This window comes from Uloborus diversus, chromosome 2 (assembly GCF_026930045.1).
Source record: "Uloborus diversus isolate 005 chromosome 2, Udiv.v.3.1, whole genome shotgun sequence".
Taxonomy (NCBI): domain Eukaryota; kingdom Metazoa; phylum Arthropoda; class Arachnida; order Araneae; family Uloboridae; genus Uloborus; species Uloborus diversus.
Genome location: NC_072732.1, coordinates 85526025 through 85540309, shown reverse-complemented (window position 1 = coordinate 85540309; position 14285 = coordinate 85526025). Strand labels below are relative to the sequence as shown.

At 32.7% G+C, this 14285-nt stretch overlaps 1 protein-coding gene across 2 annotated transcripts in view; it reads left to right on the top strand.

Moving 5' to 3' along the window:
• The window catches only part of LOC129235270 (heterogeneous nuclear ribonucleoprotein C-like), a 353914-nt gene extending 340056 nt beyond the window's left edge, over positions 1–13858 (top strand). For both annotated transcript variants that reach the window (XM_054868982.1, XM_054868984.1), the window contains exons 4-8: positions 3432–3565; positions 4188–4319; positions 6931–7058; positions 10031–10153; positions 13535–13858. In XM_054868982.1, coding sequence (XP_054724957.1) covers positions 3432–3565; positions 4188–4319; positions 6931–7058; positions 10031–10153; positions 13535–13630 — 613 coding nt within the window. In that variant the 3' untranslated portion in view covers positions 13631–13858. The remainder of the gene's footprint in view (positions 1–3431; positions 3566–4187; positions 4320–6930; positions 7059–10030; positions 10154–13534) is intronic.
• The last annotated feature ends 427 nt before the right edge of the window (positions 13859–14285 follow it).

Genomic DNA, 14285 nt, shown 5'->3' with positions numbered 1-14285 from the left:
TTTTTTTTTTTTTTTTGCAATTCGTTTGCAAACCTCATCTTTTTACTTTCATTCGTTTCCAAATTATTCACTTTTAAATTTGGTCCTGAGTTTCGTATCACCCTGTACATTGGATATAAATAAAGTTTTTAAAAGCTAATCTATTCTTTCACTGCCGAAGTATTTCTAAAATATCGAACTGAACGTGAAAAAACATAAGTTTTCTCTGAAACTATCGGCAATTTTACTTGAAACTGTAAACTACTATATAATTCCAAAATATTAAATTTACCTTTATTCGTCAACATTCTTAATGTTTTCCTAAGTCGAATTCTTATCTTAAATTATTTAATAAAAACAAACGTAACGCCTACGTATTACGTAAAGGAATATTTTAATTAGTTGCATTAATAAGGTTTAAGATTATTTCAGCGTAAATGAGCATCTCATTAAATTTGTATAACGCCTGAATCACTTTTCACTTCAATGTTTATGTTTCTTCTAAAACGCTTATCTGTTTGAATAGAAAAATGCAGTGCTACTTAATTATGCTACATATTTAACTATATTTTAAAAAATAAAACTTATAGATTTATTTGTTAATAAGTGAGCACTTATGATGATTAAATTTAAAACTGAATAAAATTGATGAAATTACCGCTTTTGCGTGTGTATTTTTTGCTTAATATGAATTTAAAGCTAAGAATAACCTTTTTTTAAACATAATGTTTTATGAGATACGTGTTTGTTTGATAAGTAAAAAACAGATATTTTTATGAAATGTAATGATATATACTCGTCTATACAATACTGTATTCTTTACTTGCTCTAATATACGCAATTAATTTATGATATACTTCAACATTTGGTAAATTTTTGTTAATGTTTTTTAAGTAATCTAAATTTATTAACTGATAACAAACTTCACAGTTCATCCTTTTTTTTATTGACGATAATGTTTACAGTCTAAGAACTCACTGCAAATTTGCACCTCAACTGTTCTGTTTTAACCAAAGCATGCATTTTATGTGAGAAGGAGTTGGAAAAAACGTTTTCCCTGTTTTGTTAGTTCCCTTTTCCCAAAAACAATCTTAGTATAATGCCTTCTTTCTACACTATTAAGCTTTTTGTTTAAGTAGCTTTTTTAAATTTCATTTTTGTATTCCTTAATTTCATTTTATTCTCAAGAAAACTTATACTACAATTAAGTCTGCCCAATACCTACAGATCTCATTTGTTTGTACTCAGTACCAGATGAAAAAAAAAATACATGTTTTTTTTCTTTTTTTTTTAAATATGGAAACTTGATTTATCACCGAACGCGACGCATGCCATAATTAAACTCATGTTGTGTAGTAAAAAGTCAAGAAGTGAAACATGCCCATATACCTCTCGTTATATGACACTGAAAACAAATATTGAGCGGACGAATATGAATGATTGTGACTACACAAATTGTTCACAGAACAATCATCATGCAACCAATTAGTTTTTTTTTTTTTTTTTTTTGAAAAGTGCTATTTTTGCCGTATTTGAGGACATAAAAGTTGACCACGAATTTATCAACATCCTAAGAGTAGAGTTACTTTTCTTATGCTATCTCTTCTAGTAATAACAAGATCTTTAATACTCTAAGATCCCAATGAAAAATTCTGTTTAACTGTCTTTTATTCTTTTAAACAAAACAATTTTTATACGTACAGTAGATCTTCCATTAACAAGAACTTTGTTTAACCGATATTTCTTTTACCCGTTGGATAATTTTGAATAGAAAAGTAACAGACTTAGAAAAAAATGTAAATTTAATAAAATTATGAATTTTCAATTTGAAAATTTAAATATTTTCAGGAAATTCTTAGCTTTTTTAAATGCATTTTCAATATATAGCTTTTCATTGTAAACGAACTTAATTGACTTTTTAAAACTCACAACCACATATTTTCCTGCTTTAGTTTTTTATTTGTAAAACATTCGTTTTTATATGTTTATTTTCATCCTTCAAAAGTATTATGTTGCTCTGTTGCATTTCTAACTAATACACTTTAGAAATTTGCAATCCTGACAAGTGTTTTTTTTTTTTTTTTTTTTTTACAAAATTTCTATTACCTGGGATTTTTGACATCACTGGCACTTACTAGCGGTCCCAATTAGCTCAGGTTATTGAACTTCTGGAGCAATTTTAATTAGAGGAATGTGTCTTCCGGGATTTTCATCAAACTCGACCGCAAGTTGGGGGGAATTCACGCCGCTATCTTGGATTTTAGATGCGTTTTTCAGCTTTCATTTCATATCTCAAAAACTATCTACCTGCAATCCAAATCATAAAGTGATACATTAAAGACAATAAAATAACCTTCAAAAAAAATGTATTTTGACTTTCCTAATTATGTATCATGAAAATCAATATATATTTTATATTGATGCGGCAATATATATTTTATATGCGGCAATATATATTTTTATATATTTTATGTATAAAATATATGAACCAATTAGATATTTTATACATAATTATAACTAAACTATGATTAATAAAAACTATGTTTTGTTTTAAAAACAGAAGACAGTAGACATTAAGAGTGGAAACTCGGACTTATTATATGAATGTTCGTTTACCGATCTAGCTATATTACACCAATTTCAAGCTTTTTTGCGTGGCGGCAACACACGAATTTGAAAATAATGTGTAGAAGCATAAGTTTACTATTTTTGCTGTAAATTTTCAAAGCTACATTTTCTACGACGTTAATGGCTTAGGAGAGAAAGGAGAGATTTCCTTCTCCATCATCCTAAATCAATATTTCTTAGTTTAATTCTCAAAAGAAGGTCACGAAAAGGGAATTATGTCAACAGCTGGTTGAATAATTATAACGTAATTATGCATAATTTTTAATAGTGAAACATATTTGATAATTCCCTCATTTTTCTGCTGGAAAATTTAATTAGTAAAGTACTATTATGGGCAGTTTGCAAGCAATCAAGCAAAGAAATTTTTATTGCTTGTCTGCGCATTACAGAAGTTTATTTCGTTTTTAATGTTTTCATAAAGTTAGCATTAAAACATTAAGCATGTTTTGAATTTACCTTGAACATTTTCTGAATAAATAATTTGTATTTGTATGTTTTGAAAGAAGAAACTTTTTCTGCGGCATGTATTGCTAAAATGATGCATACACTTGTTTCGGTTTTCAAAGAATCGCTTCTTTAATGCGAAAAAATTTTAAGCTTCATGGCACTAAATTGCATGTAAAATTTGTTAAATCTTTACTGCGGTTAGCATCCGGAAACTTATTTGTTTTAACACCAAACCACGTGTCATTCGTTCGCGGCCATAACATGTGTATTCGAAAGTCTTGTAATCTATTTACGCTTAAACAATGTCTATTTATTTACTTTTTCTGCGAAACATTATTCAGCACTCAAAATTATTTACATTTCATTATTTTTTTCAGATTTCTAAACTCTGGCCGCGGAAGCATCGTTCCTCCCCTAAAAAGAGCAAGGACGGATTTGCTAGGATCTAGAGCATCATTACCCCGATTTACAGAAAAAGACCAAGCATCAATTGATTCTCTATACAATAATGGTAAAGTTAAACTAGTTTAGATAACTAATTACACATATTACTCGTTTAATATAACCTTAAAATACTATAAATCCTTCTACTTTAAAAAAGAAAAAAAAAAGGATTTTATATGAATAGGTTTATAGAAAGTTTCTAAAATGGTTTTATATTTCGTACCTTAATTTCATAAAATATATAAAAATAATTAAAAATGATTGAACATCATCGACTTTGTGGGAGGTTTTTTCCAGTTTTAAACTCACGTATTTTTCATTACCAAACAGGTGCACGCAGCCTAGAAATATATTTATGAAGTCATTTGAAAACTTTGTGTCTTTCTATTTTTTTTTTGTAACATTCAGTACAAAAATACTGTTCTATTCCTTATAAGGATTGAAATTTGATATTATAATGAGTTATATTTAGAATTATTTTAAACTTATTTTTATATACCATCCGTGTTAAATGTTTTTATACGCGTCACCTCAAGAAAATAGGATGCAAAATAGATAAATAAGCAAACTAATAACGAGATTTTAGCAAAAAGTAATCATGATATAACAAAAACTGTATTTTAAAAGATTATATTACTTTCATTTAATGAAGAGGATCTTAAAACGTGACTGTTTTATTTCTGTTACAGGGGAACCAGACATTTTAATATGTGGCAACTGTAAAGAAGTATTCCCTGGTATTCACAAATTGATTGAACACAAAAAACAGAGCTGCAAACTGCGGTTTACTTGTCGATGTCAACACACATCAAGTCCTCCAGGTACTAAATTCGTATTTGTACAAGAATTGAAATCATTTTGTGCACTGTTTGAAGCAAATACAGAATCACTTTGAAAAAAAAAATGTAACCTTTCAAATTTATTCTTTTCTTTTTTCACTTTTTGTTTTACTAATTATAGCAGCACCTTTGGTAAGTTCCGCGAAGCATTTGCTTAAAAAACAACAAAATTTATATTTGGTCACAACATTTTTTTTTCTCTTTAGAATTTATAAAACTAATTATGTCTTAGCTACTCAATACTGTAATGACTTCTGCACCTTGTAGAGCTGTAGCGATTTTCCTCCCTAATTTATGTACTCTAACTATTTCAGTAAAAAAGGGTATTTGTTTACGGACAAAATTATACTGATAAGCAGTAAGTAACCGCCCAAAAGGCAGGGCTAAGACAGAAAAACACTGATCAGACACAACAGGTATAATACCGATTGCCTGGGTTTGATATCTAGATAGTGCAGTTCCTTCCTGGTTATGATATCCAGAGAGTGCAGTTCCTTCCTGGTTATGATATCCAGAGAGTGCAGTTCCTTCCTGGTTATGATATCCAGAGAGTGCAGTTCCTTCCTGGTTATGATATCCAGAGAGTGCAGTTCCATCCTGGTTATGATATCCAGAGAGTGCAGTTCCTTCCTGGTTATGATATCCAGAGAGTGCAGTTCCTTCCTGGTTATGATATCCAGAGAGTGCAGTTCCATCCTGGTTATGATATCCAGAGAGTGCAGTTCCTTCCTGGTTATGATATCCAGAGAGTGCAGTTCCTTCCTGGTTATGATATCCAGAGAGTGCAGTTCCATCCTGGTTATGGACTCATCGATTTGGAATGTATTCAATAACTAAAGGAAGAGGCAGATGTTCTCTCATTGAAATTGAGATTACCAACGTACCTGCAGCTAAAATTAATTTAGTCCACCAGCGAGAGACCGCAAGCAATCGAGCAGTATTTTGCACACATGTAGTTTTTCCATAGTCCTGGCTTAAAGGTAGTAACTTACAACCTTATTACCTAAGCTTTTACTTTCATTTTCCAGCTCTACCGCACCATTGTTTGTTATATCTCGCTGGTGTAATTAAATTCATTTCAGCTTCCACTTTGTTAGTAATCTCAGCTGCAATGAGAGAACAGCTGACTTCATTTCGGCTATTGACTATTCCTGACTGATGAGTTTATAACAAGGGTTAAACTGCAGTCTATGGATGTCATAACCAGACTGTCGGTATTTTGCATTGTTAAACAGCTTACTTAATAACATAATAAATTACTTTGTTGGAAATAAAGCTAAATAACAACTGAAAAACAAACTATTCATTTGTGGTTTATGATATGCGAAATTTTTATCTTCTTTCAATTCAAGAACTCTTACGAATTCAACCATTGTTACTACTTCCTCTGGAAAACACTTTATAATTTTTTAAATTCCAAATAATTAAATATTTACTTTTTCGCATTCAAATAATGAAGATCGCATCAGAGAAGAACAGTAATTTAAAAACAAATGTAATGCATATTTGTTTACGAGAGTGGTTCTCAACCGGCGGTTCACGTACTACTACGGGGTACGTGAAAACTTGTAAAAAATACTGAATTAAGTTCCTAAAAGTGCAAAATAATATTGATAAAGTAAAGTCTCCATATTTCGTCCCGGTGCCGAATTCCCTCCCCCCCCCCCCACACACAGTTTCTCTGCTTTGACGCTAGGTGTCACTACCGGTGATCCTTTTTGTTCGTTGCTATATTTACACTACAAAGTTGCAAATATCAACTTTGCTGGGTTGGCGTTTAGAAGCACTCATTCTCATTTTTCAAATTGTTAGCTCTCGTAATATTATTTTTCAAAGCTCTTTTTTCGATTTTTTAGAATTTGTTTATTAAGTTGAAAAAAACTGGCAGATAAAGTGAATTTATATCACCAGCGAATGTCCGCATTCGCTGGTGATGGTGCGGTTCGATTCGTGAATCGAAGGTGTCACTGGTGAGATAAATTCACTTTTATCTACCTGTCTCAGCTTCAATTGCTGCGTTCACAACACACTTTTCTACCTCGTAAACAACCGGTTCGGCTCCGAAAATAACCGGTTGAAAAATTCCCCGTTTACATGTAAAAAGAGATTTTCCAGAGAAAGCTATTTTTACCCAGCATCTTTAGCGGCTATACCCAGCAAGTCAACAAACTTGTTTCGCGTAATGCATTCTGCGTAAAAACGCCGCTTTTGCTCCAGAAGGAAGCAGGAGGAGAAAAATTCCACATATACCTTGCAAATAATCGAAATACGGTAAAAAGCAGGTTTTTTCCGGTCCTACAAAAGTGCCCAAGGAAACGCGCCTATTGTGATGACATCTGCCTCCTGCTCGATTATTTATTATTTCTGATTGAAGAGTTCTAACAACGAAACTGCAGTCTCAGGATATGATAACTGGGAAGTCTGGTATTTTGCATGTAGTTCTGCTTTAGACCTTGCTTAGGGGCTGTTAAATTTATGTACATGGCTTTGAAAAAGTTGTTAACCATGCTTTACTATCATACATTTTATATTGTACAGGGCATTTTTTTTAAAGAATTTTAATCCCGATTAAAATCAAATTATTTAACCTCAGGAGCTCCGATGATGCCTGTTTGCGCTCAATGTCAGTCTCGTCAAAACACTTGGTGGGACCTTATACAGCACTTCCAAACAGCTCACAACGCCATACTCTACCTCAAAGATGAAGACTTGGCAGCAATGGTAAGTACAATTTCTAGTTAGACACTGTAAAAACAAATAGTGTATCACTACTCCATAAAATCGGTGGCAGCTTAGCTGCCTCCACTACGCTGGAGTAACTTAACCGACATAACTGGTGTAAAGTTACACATCGCTTGTGGAAGGTAATGTATCATCATAGCATGGTAATGTAACTATAGAGTAACTTTTCGCTCATTTTTGCTTAAAGTTACACCAAAATTTTCTGTATGCTTACAGTGAAATTGCTCGAAAGCTTACACATAAGCAAAAATTAAGTTTTCATTGTCTTTTTTTTTTTTGAACGGGTACTTATTTTTAATTGTAAGTAGACTTATACTTCAAACTAATATTCGATAGTTTAAATTATCGAGATATATTACATGAGCAAATAATAATTTCTTTCTATGCGTTTTAAATGGAAAGTATAAAAAGAAATTAGTAGGCTACAATACTTGAAATTTTCTCACACCAGAACACATAAAAAAAAATCATGCTTGAAACCCTCTTGTTTTTGTTCTTCTGTACAGCTTCTGCTTTCATTTGTTCGTTCATTCAATATTTATCAAGCTCATGCTTTTTCACAACCAATATACACCAATTTATTTATCTATATCAACATACTTACAAGACATTTTTATTGAACTGAGGAAATGACACCCAGTGCCCGAATCCCCAACGCGAGTCTCACAAACACGCAAGCAAGCGTTTTCCGCTTGGCAACTAAAATCGGTTTTGGTTTCAATAATAAGAGCTTACCAGCTCTGTGCCGATGATGGTCTTTCGCATGCGCTTTGTATTCTGCACAAACGATAGTGCAAGGTTCCTGCAAAAATTTGAATTTTTAAAACAATGATAATACACACTTCAGAATTCGTGTAACGTTACACCCATTAATTTTGGTAATCTTACACAAAGTTAAGAAGAAACTTAGAAAATTTCAAAATTTTAGATATTAACTCCGGCAGCGTTCCGGGATTTCACGGGTTACCACCAGTTTCCTGTAAGAAGCGAAAAGTTTCAGATTGCTTGTTCATGGGCGCCCATATGCAAAATTGTAAGGGGGGGAGGGCTCAGAAATTTTAACCATGATTTAGCAGGATATTTTCCCCATGGAGCCAGATTTCATGACAGATAAGAGTCATTAAAATTGGACATTTTTAATTATTTATTCATTAATGGCTGGAGAAGAAATATTTTTATATTTTTGCAAAGAAAAAAGTACTAAAAGCAAGGAGGTTCTAATTTCCAAGGGGGACTCAAGCCCCCCTTGCCCCCTATATGGGCGCCCTTGCTTGGTATATCTCGCAGCTGATTTGCCAGAATTGCAATGAAATCAGCTGTTGGTATTTGCTTGCATTACGACCACATTTGCTCACTGAGATTTCTTGTAAATCACTATAAGCCTATCTATAGATGGGGCAAACCTAACATGTCAGCGAAATGCTGTGATTAGAATACGTATACCTTTCACGATGCTGCCAGGTAAGGTTTGCTCCAATTCTAGGTTTTCTTGGAAGTTTCCTGGCTTATTCGAAAAACATGACTGTGTTTTATTGGGAAAGTTTCTGAATTCTTCAAAAAGATTCCAGGTGAATTTCACGGAGGCTACTGATTTTTAGATAGCTATTTTCATGTTTTTTCCAGATATGTTACTCGTATAAATTAGGCTCACTTGTTTCTTATAATCCAATTATTTTTTTTTAGTTCCTTATTCATTATACAGATCTAATATATTTTGCTATCAACAGCTTTTCTTTTTTTTCTTTCTTTATATCATTTTAATTTAAATTTCTTTAGTACTAGAACACATTAGCTCATAACTTACTCACCCTCCCCTTCTTACGAAATGAAACTCATTACACGTTTCTTTATCAAATGTGAATGTTCACCTTTTTTGTGTGGAAATCGAAAGCTGAGAAAATAACTTTTATGACGCACAAGGTTTTTGAATATTTATCAATTAAGCGTTGTTAAAGCACAACGCTTTAATAACGTTGCGTAGAAACTTTTGCAATGTGCATGGGTGTGATTCTTCACTTAATTATTATTATTATCAAAATATTTTTTTTTAGTTTATGTTTTTTACCGCTTCTTCGCTTATTTACTTATATTTTATTTTCGTCCGATGCTATTGTGGGAGGTACATGTTTTCCAAAGCTGAAACATTTTTATGAAATCAGTTTTTTTCAAGAATTTCAATGCCCAAAAAAAAAAAAGTAAACAAAAAAAAACAAAAAAAAAAACATTAGTAGCTGAAATTTATTAAACCTAATAATAATATATATATATATATATATATATATATATATATATATATATATATATATATATATATATATATATATATAGAGAGAGAGAGAGAGAGAGAGAGAGGAGAGAGAGAGAGAGAGAGAGAGAGAGAGAGAGAGAGAGAGAGAGAGAGAGAGAGAGAGAGATCGTTTTTATTGCACTTCTTTATCGCATAACATATTTATTTTTTTAGGAAGAAAATGCTTTGCCTATTCAAAAGACATTACTGAAATTATTTAAAGTATCAATAGACAAATATATGACTGACAATAGAAACCTGTTGTTACATAAGCAAAGTTAGTCTCTTTTGTTCTGGACAAAACACCTTTTCACTCAGTGACTTAACGCATTTTAATGTTTCACTAATTTTCGTTTCATTTATTGCTTTATTAGTTAATGTATAAAAGATTTGGCTAACCCTTTCTTATGCTGTGACTTCAATCATTTTAATTTTCTACTAATACTGCTGCATACAAACAATTCAGAATTTTTACTGAACACAGCTTGTACTCTCTCCGAGCCTGGAAAACATTCATCGGTTTATAACCATTTCTTTTGAACGGTCTTATTTCTAACTGGTTGTATGCATGTACTGCATTTAATTTTATTTTCATCGAAGTATTTTTTTTTGCGACAAATTACTGTATTTGCTCTGGAAAGTACTGAATTTATTTATTTTTTAGGAAGTTTCTCTCGTGAAGGAGGAGGATGGTTCAACCTGTTCAAACTGCAGTACATCTGATTCGAGAAATGGAACTAGTCTCACACAAGATTGTTGGGAAGAGCAAAGAGACGCGTCAACAGAGGTACATGATATGATATACTTTATAAGTTCTTCATGGCTAACAACGGTATTTCAATGATGAAAGATTAAAAAAGCTTTTTTGAATAAAACCTAACAACAATATCATAAATTCTCTCTCTCTTTCACTGCCGAATACGCTGCACAAGATAGAAGAAAACAATAAATTAAAATTTGTTGCAAAAGCAAAGTATAAATTAAATTGATTACAGTCTTTAGAAAAATATTGAAGTGGAAATGTTTTTACAAGTATGAAATTAATAGTCATCTTCGTCATTGAACCTTGATTAAATTATTGCTATGACTTTTCTACCAAAAGCAATGATGTATTAGTTACTTTAAATAGGTGCAAGTTTGATTCTTATAGATTTTCATAAGCTATGACTTGGACGACAGCGACTTTAGTTGAATTGAATTGAAGGGCTCGGGGCTAGAATGTGATATGTCACATGATGTGAATTTTCAGTAGGCCAATTTCCAATTTATAAAAATATTTAAAGATTTTTTTTCAAAGGAAGAAGCATACATTTACATTTTATATTATGCAGTACTAAAACCAGATATGTTCTCCTCCGAATGACACAAGTCATTGTCATGTTTAATTGAATTTTAGTTATGAGAAACCAAAATTTTGATCGATGAGTCTCTCCATGTAACTTGCCACATTTCTGCCCCGAGCCCTTCAAGTATAAACCAGTATTAAAATCTTAGGCGACGGAGAAGTAGCTCCATATGTAGTTGAACTACACATTTTAGCTTCGTCACTACATGTTTTCTTAAACAACTTTATATAATACAACACACAGCCGTTTTATAAAATGTTGATGCCTCATAATAGGCTTTCTATAGAAGGCCGGTGCTACCACGCCGCCATTAATGCCTAATATTGGCTAGTCTCATACTAGACATCAAATAAATTTCTAGCGTCTCATACTAGGCACTCTGTGTATTTATAGCGTCTGTAATTGAGCAATGAGCATTCTATAAAATGTTGGTATTTCATACTAGCCATTGTGTAGAATTCACGCGTCTTCTACTAAAACATTCTATAAAATGCTGCCCTCTCGTACAAATCATTCTATAGAATAGTGGCGTCTCAGACTCTGAAATTCAATAGTTTCTGACTTGATTAATTGTCGGTAACACTGGCACAAATATAACAGAAAACGAGCTGATGTGTGCATCACATGACTTCCTTTTACTCCAATTTAATGTCATTTCCCCATTACTGGCAGTTTTAATGTGATTCAATAGTTTACTCTCTAAATATCACCAACAGTGGCAAAATTAAAATAGATAAAAAAAATTTGCCAAATTTGCCGCAAAGTTGGCGACAAAACTTGGCGACCAAAAGACTGGCGGTACATCGCCAAATCTCCGACAAATTATAACACCACTTGAGTTTATATCGAAATTAACAATGATTTCCCCTCAAAAAGGGGCAAAAGACACTTTTAGAAACACCCGAATGCAACCAAAAGGGGAGGTGCACAAATAGACCCACTAGGAGTCTACGTACCAAATTTCAACTTTCTAGGACAAGCCGCTCTTGAGTTATGCGACATACATACGCACATACGTACATACAGACGTCACGAGAAAGCGGCGAAATGTTTCAGTAAAACTTCCTGCATTTCACATTTTTGATCGGAAGTAAAAGAAGCTAAATTGTCTTCAGAAAATTCTAAACGCATCATGAAATTATGGATACTTAACAAATTTATTCTCTTAAAACCTGCGCGCATCCGTCTGTGTGTTTGTTTGTTTGTATCCTTATCTCTCTGGACTTTCAATGTCTTTCGAGTCAATACTGGTACCGTTTGATACAAGACATCCAGAGACAGGCATTTCGGCCTGTCGCGCTACTGTAAACCTTGAAAATCTAAAGAAAAGGAGCCGGACATTTAGTTTTGAGGATGTCGGAGCACAGAGTACATCCTCAACCCATGTCCTTTGGACATTCAGAAGTATAAACATTAAAATCATCAAGTATCACCTGGTCTAGGCGACATTAAGCCATCACAGGTGGCGAACGGAGGTACTGACCTTTCCAAAATTGTATCGATTGAAGTGGTTTTTTCCCCCTGCGGTTTAAAGTGTTTTCGCCTAATAAACAGTGCTATAATAAAAAACGTCATTATAAACAATCACAATTGAATAATACGACAAAACAAATTATTTACTTAAATAAGTAATTATCTTCAACTTTAGGAACCAAAACAAACGGTGAAGAAATAAGGAAAAAAAAACCTAAAAGAAAAATCCTTCAAAATCAATTATGTACCTGAAAATCAGAAAAAAATACATTCAAAAATATGTTCGCTGATCACATTACAACAGCGTAGCATAAACATGGTTCCTCACAGCTATCGACATTGTCGACCAGTGCCCTCTCGAAGAGTTAACTTACCCCGCCATCTATTAGGAATTCTTAGAACTAAACTTACCCCGCCGTCTATTAGGAATTCATAGAACTAAACAATTAATTAAACATATAATTTGCAATTACAAATATTTCAGTCAATCTGATTTTTTAAAAACAAATAGCCTATAGCCTTACTCAATAAATGGACTATTCAACACAAAAAGAATGTTTCAATTCGAACCAGTAGTTCCTGAGATTACATGTTCAAACCAACTCTTCAGCTTCTTATTATTCGTTAATTAATAAGAAAAATAAGACAACGAAACGTATCTTTTTTTTTACAAACCATTTTTAGCATCGTTTAGGATTTTCTCTGAAATGTACCCTCGAAGTTTGCCTCATGGCTAACTCGAACCTATGCCCACTGGATCGCGAAGCCCGCATTTTCAGGTCGAGCCACCGTGGCTACGCATAACATACGTTCCAAGCATTTAATATTATAATATAAATGTTCCCGTGTTCATAACATTTTTATTGCTGCTTCACTCCTATTAGTCATAGCGTGATAGCATATAGCCTTCCTCAATAAATGGACTATTCGACACAAAAATAATTTTTGAGTTCGAACCAGTAGTTCTCGAGATTCGCGCATTCAAACAAACAAACTCTGCAGCTTTATATTATTGACATAGATTCATCTGTAAGGTGTTTGTTTGATGAAGCTCCTACCTTAATCTTGTCAGTATCGTTGTTAACACGCAATCTAGTCAATTCAATAATAACTCTTGGAACATGTTGTTTCTTTACGCCTATCAACATTCCTGAGTTTAACGAATTCCTTTAGACCTTTCCTCCCGATATTACCCCGACAGCTTCATCGATTGTTCTATTTTGAAACTATTTTTTCCTTTACATTTTTTAAAAAATATTACAGTATTCCTTCGAAAATAAGAACTGTATCTTTCTGATTGACTTACCCATTAATATACTTATTAGTTTTTGATTAAATGTTTTTTTAAGGCTGATATCCCGGAAGAAGAAGATGACTCTCGTCAGCAGCCACCCGCAGAAGATAAATCTGTGGACACGACTGACCTGAAAACGTCCTTAGGATGACTGTCTTAAAAGATTTATCTTCATGAAGCTAAGAGGAACATTCGGGCAGTCAGCTCTGGAAGCCTCCGAAATCTCACACGAACAAGTCTCAGGAACCATGTTCCCAACGCACATTTTCTTTCGAAAGAAATAACGAACAAGACGAACATTCGAAACTTATTCCTGAGTTTCTAACAATCTGCGTGCATATGTAGCCGTACCAAAGAAAACGTGCTTGGTGTCCCTGTCCGTGCAAGAAAAGTGTGTAATGACTTTACCACATTATTTGTGAATCAAAGAGAAAAAAAATAGATTTCATTAATGTTGAATTAGAAGTGTTTTTTTTTAACTAATTGTTGAGGCTTTTACTACTTTCTTATTTTTTACTTGTTTTATTTAAAATCAACATTGTTTCTGGATTTTTTTTTTAAATTATCAACTGCACTTTCAGAAGTTGTTGAAATTATATTTTTCTAAAAGGCTTTTCTTTTTCAACTTCCAATGGACATTTTTAAAACTTTTGAATTTCGTTTTTTCCCTTCTGCCCATTTTTCGATATGAATAGATTGCTATGTAAGAGAAACTTAAATATAATCACTTTTAACTCCAGGGTATAATGATTTAAATTTTTTTCAACTGATATTTAAATTATTTTTGCTTTTTTCATTACATTCTT